Source organism: Palaemon carinicauda, chromosome 5 (genome assembly GCF_036898095.1).
Source record: "Palaemon carinicauda isolate YSFRI2023 chromosome 5, ASM3689809v2, whole genome shotgun sequence".
Taxonomy (NCBI): Eukaryota; Metazoa; Arthropoda; class Malacostraca; order Decapoda; family Palaemonidae; genus Palaemon; species Palaemon carinicauda.
This window is the reverse complement of record NC_090729.1, coordinates 145,925,007-145,930,883: the sequence shown is the minus strand read 5'-3', so window position 1 is coordinate 145,930,883 and position 5,877 is coordinate 145,925,007. Positions and strand designations below refer to the sequence as shown.

Sequence of the window (5,877 nt, the reverse complement as noted above, 5' to 3'; positions counted from 1 at the left end):
TTCCATTTCTATCAAGTAGTAATTTCATTAATAGCCGTTTAAGATCAATATGTGCTATTCAGAACTTATTCTGTTCAACATATCTCTTAAAAGTATAGGAAATCTAAATTTGTATATTACGTCATCCGCCATTTTGGCGAATGTAGCCCAAGGATTTGAACATGTATTATGACTAGTAGATGTTAGCCACATGCTCTTATGATAACCATATCCAGTCGTTTTACAATATCTGGAATTTTTATGAAGTCTTAAACCTGCAAATAAATGTACTACTAGGGTTATTGGGTTAAATAATTAGGAATACCTTCCAATCAACTGCTTTATGATCTGAGGAAAAAGAAAGGTTTAATAGTAATTATAATAAAAACCCGAAAGAAAAAATAAACATTAAAATAATCACAATCTCCCTTATATAATAAACAGGTTCTAGAGAAGAACAAAGAGCAAGTGTCTGTATATATATATATATATATATATATATATATATATATATATATATATATATATGTGTGTGTGTGTGTGTGTGTGTGTGTGTATACATAGATATATATATATACATATATACTGTATATATATGTATAATTGTATATATATACATACATACATATATATATATTTTCATACATATGTATATAATATATATATATATATATATATATATATATATATATATATATATATATATATATATTTATATATACATATATATGTAAATATATATATATATATATATACATATATATATATTATATATATAAATATATATATATAAATATATATATATGTATATATATTTATTTATATATATATATATATATATATATATATATATATATATATATATATATACCTTTCGATCACGCACAGTTCTCCCCGTAATTCGGGTAGGGGGGATCAGGAGTAGCCATACCCTGGTGAGAGAGGGGTACGTGTGTGTGCATATCTAAATATTCAGCCGTTATTTCATATGGGTCACGTTGACTGGTAATGGATAAATCTACAAAAAAAAAAAAAAATGTAAAATATATTATAATTCATGTCTATATAAGTGACAAATTTGGCTAATACATGTATTTCTAATTGAATATCAAATACCATCCTACATGGTATAGAATGACTCGGTAAACATTTAAAACCAATGGAAAGCATAAGAACATTATTTAGTTTCCCAAGCGTCCTCACATGACCCTTATCGCACTACAGGAATGAGGCCAGCAAGACGGCCGTATTTCTTGGTAAACGAAGCACTCCCATCTTCCCCACGCAAGCCAACGCTCCTTAAACTCGCATGAGCAAACATATAACATAAACAAATATGACCCGTCAACAGCACAAGCATACTCAGTTTGCTTATGGTCGTAAGCGTTGGTGGCTTGCTGAGAATTAACCATGATATTTTGGAGTTCTTCTGAATAAACTGTCACATATAAACGCTAGTGTATGAAGGATTAATCTAAATATAAAAATGTTTTGCAGAAAAGAATTCTGTAAATTAGAATTCAACAATATTATTCATTTGAAATAATATTGATTGATACACAGGCATAAATGTGAAGCGTCTGGATAAAAAAAAAAAAATATCTAACATTTAATATTTTCCGTACTTTCACACAACTTTCAGTCTCAGATGGACATTTCCATGAAAATTGCTGCCCAAATATCTTAGACAATTAAGACATTTAAAACTGCATAGGGCAATTATTACATGAATTCATGAGGGATAGTATATAGACCTTTTATTGCTGCATATTTTGCCGAAGGCTTGTCAAAAGGTGTACGATAACTAGAGCAGGAGTAAGTTAAAGGAAAATTGCACACGCATTTCCCCATGTGTGCGCGCGTGCATTCGTATATGAGAGAGAGAGAGAGAGAGAGAGAGAGAGAGAGAGAGAGAGAGAGAGAGAGGGGGGGGGGGTTAGCTTGGTGGTGGTGACAGAAATGATGCTTATGTGATAAAATAACTGAATCTTAGTCAGATATAAAAGTAGGCCATATGTTTCCTGTTTTTTAATGCCATTTAACTGTACTTTTACCAATTACTGTGACAAGAGGACCAAGAGAACGTCAGCTGTCAGTAACACGAGTAAAATTTATATTTTATACTGGTGCGATAACGGGTAGCGAGAAAAACATAATGTTACTCACTTTAATTGCATAGTGACTATCAATGAACTGTCCAGATGATAGGCACAGTGATAGAGGGTTTGCTTAAATTTAAAGAAAACATCGAACACTTACTGCACTGGTTACCAGAATTTAGAATCTAATTATAGAAAGCAATTACTTTGTGGCATGAAAACATCTTATGAAAATAGTTACGATGAGAAAATTCAGATGTAAATATGATGCAGAAAATTCAAGCAAATGATATGTGGCACAAGCCACGATTTGAGGAGGCTATGAAGGTCACTAAAGGAAGGGCCAGATTAAAATCTTACAGACATTACCTATACTATTCAACAACGAGAGATGCATAGATCGCCCCGGATACTATTAGTCATAGAAAACCATAGAAATGTAAATGAAATAACCCTCCAGAAAAAAAAAAAAAAAAAAACATTGCACGAAGACGTTAAAGATTTGAATTAGCATTCTGAACACATATGACCAAGTGTCAATAATAATGGTTGAAAACCAAACAGAAACACACATGCTGGAAAAGGAGAGAAAACAACATAATTATTATAAAAAAAAAAAAAGTCTTGAAGTGGTCGAAGAATAATTTTCAGGTAGACCGAATGGAACTATTCAGACTATACCTAACCGTAAATTGACATGGACCTGACCTGCACTGACCATCTCCTGAAACTTTTAATGAAAGATGATAAAGAAAATATGAAAACAAAAAAAATTAAGACAACAACCAAAGCTGCAATAATTGGTACACAAAAACCCGAGCGGCAGGTAAAATGAAGGAACATTGTCAACACAATATAAAGAACTACTGGCGGATAGAAAAAAAAAAAAATCAAGTCATTTCAGAATAACGAAACTCGAATTCAATGAGTAATTGAATTTTCTTTAAAGAAGCGTCAACAATTGGAACATTATTTCCTTAGTTCATTGTTGTAAATATAATAAAAAGAAACTTCTCAAAATATCACATTTTTTAAATAATTAAAAACAATTCCTTGTTTTAAGAAAGTTGATCATTGAAGTAAATTTCCTGTACCGTGTATTAAAACAAAAATCTTTCTCGCAAAATTACCTTAAAAGTAATTATAGTTTATTTTACACAGACGGAAACTGAGCCTCTGTGATTAATGTTGTGTTGCAAAACTGCAATTTTACCTTTTACAAGTCGTGCAATAAATCAAAGGTGTACATATTTAAAGAATTACAACCCTCAGATTAGCAATAGGAGAAGTAAACTAAATAGGCAAAATTTAGTGTTTTGTTGAAACTCGTTCTAGAAAGATTTCGCATCAATAAAAATGATACATATTTAAGTAATAAAATTTCTTCTTTAAATCGAAAGCAGAAAATCATACAGGTATTAAACAAAAATTTTAAATTACAATATATGTAGTCAGTCGTAATCAAATATGTATTTTAATAAGCAATTCTATGTAAATCAAAAGTAAATATTCATACAAATAGAGTAATTGGTTTCGAACAGTATTTCAGGTAAAAATTCATAAGGGATAAATTGTGTCAAAGGATTTGTCTCTCAAAAAGGGTAGGGATTTAACTAAAGCATTATCGAGCGGTCTTGAGAAGGCAAGCGCCTTATCAATAAGATAAGGTTTAGTTGGCCACACATATTTTCCTCGAAGTCTGGCACTCCGACAGACTTAAAGAATGGGCATTTTATGAGACAACTGGCCATATTTTAAGACGCGTTAATCCCCTTTGGAATTTTAAGATAAGGGAGTTGCTTGAGGAGGCAATTAACATCTGGAAATTAGCAATATCAAGAGAGAGGGGTTGAAAAGTTATTCATTTTGATGCCAAACATGGATGTATAGGGTGAAAGATTATAGACATGCATTTCGGTTTAGACTGAATAATATAATGCTTAAGAATATAATTTTGTTTTTAGCACACTTATCCTAATGGTAATTAATTCAATACGTATAATGTGGGTTATTTCTAAATTTGGTTCGAAATCTCTGTAAGATTTTAGACTATATATATATACAGTATATATATATATATATATATATATATATATATATATATATATATATATATATATATATATTTCATTTCCTCCTACGCCTATTAACGCGAAGGGCCTAGGTTAGATTTCGCCAGGCGTCTCTATCTAGAGCTTTCAATTCAATACTTCTCCATTCCTCCTCTCCTACTTCGCGCTTCATAGTCCTTAGCCATGTAGGCCTGGGTCTTCCAACTCTTCTAGTTCCTTGTGGAGCCAAGCTGAACATTTGGTGAACTAATCTCTCTTGGGGAGTGCGAACAGCATGCCCAAACCATCTCCATCTACTCCTCATCATGATCTCATCCACATATGGCACTCGAGTAATCTCTCTTACAGTTTCATTTCTATTCCAGTCCTGCCATTTAACTCCCAATATCTTTCTGAGGGTTTTTTTTTCTCAAATCTACTAAATCTATTGGAGATTGTTTCATTGTCTTACAATGACTCATGTCCATAGAGTAACACCGATCTCACTAAACTGACATAGAGTCTAATTTTTATATGCAATTTCAGGCGATTTTATTTCCGAATTTTACTTAACCTACCCATTGTCAGATTTTTTTTTTTTTTTCAATCTTTCACTAAACTTTAATGCTAAAGATCCTGTATTCGATATCATAGTTCCTAAATATTTGAATGATTCTACTTCATTAATCCTTTCTCCTTCCAATGCATACTCCGTTCTCATCATCTGTCTTTCTTCTATTTACCTACACCCCAACCTCGTGTGGTATTTCATGCATTCTGGTAAGCAAGCATTGCAAATCCTGTGGTGTTCTGCTAACAAGGACAGTATCATCAGTATACTCTAGGTCTGCTAAATTCCTATCACCAATCCAGTCCAATCCTTCTCCACCATCTCTGACTGTTCTACACATTACAAAATCCATGTTGGATAAACAACATAGGTGACAATACATTACCTTGGAGTACTTCGCTGTTCACAGGAAATTTATTTGAAAGACTTCATTAACATTAACTTTGCACTTGGTATGCTCATGAAGAGACTTAATCAAATTTACATATTTAAGAGGAATTCCATAATGACACAGGACTCTCCATAAAGTTAGCCGGTGCACACTATGAAAAACTTTTTCATATATACAGTATATATATATGAAGTATGTATATGTATATGTATATATTGTACACTTCTTAATGAATGATTTTATTTATGCCTGCATAGACGCCAGTTTATAGTCTGGAATATTCTTTGCATATTCTCCTCTTTACCCAAACCAAGGTCTATAGACCTTGACCCACACATCTAACCACAGTCAGTATATTACGCTATATCTATCGCTCACTTCACCAGGTAGCTACTGTAACTTCTAGTGAAAAGACACTTTTGGATAGAACCAGAGACTCTGTACCATGACCACCCATCGTTCCAAGTTAGAGTCTGGGTAGACTCAAACACACTTTTTATGTAAAATTACTCTTCCTTTTATTTCTTTCTAAATTGTGTATTTTGTGCTGAGCAGCCTTAATAGAAGGTTCAGGGATGCCAGTTGGTTTACCACGCATTTTAGTTATACCCTGCTTTATATTTGTCTGTGAACTTAATTTCCAAAATCATCTCTAGTGTCTCTCTATGTAGAGTTATGTTCACATTGGTATTATTGTCCTTCTGTTATTTCTTGTTTATAATATACAGGAAAATTGGCTCATTAAAACGTTTCAAGAAATAGTGCAAAAGTCTGACTTAATCTTAT

The 5,877-nt window shown here is 32.1% G+C and overlaps 1 protein-coding gene across 1 annotated transcript in view; it reads left to right on the top strand.

Moving 5' to 3' along the window:
* LOC137641188 (uncharacterized) overlaps positions 1-5,540 on the top strand; it is a 21,136-nt gene extending 15,596 nt beyond the window's left edge. Inside the window, exon 2 of the mRNA XM_068373628.1 lies at positions 5,478-5,540. Coding sequence (XP_068229729.1) covers positions 5,478-5,540 — 63 coding nt within the window. The remainder of the gene's footprint in view (positions 1-5,477) is intronic.
* Positions 5,541-5,877: the final 337 nt, after the last annotated feature.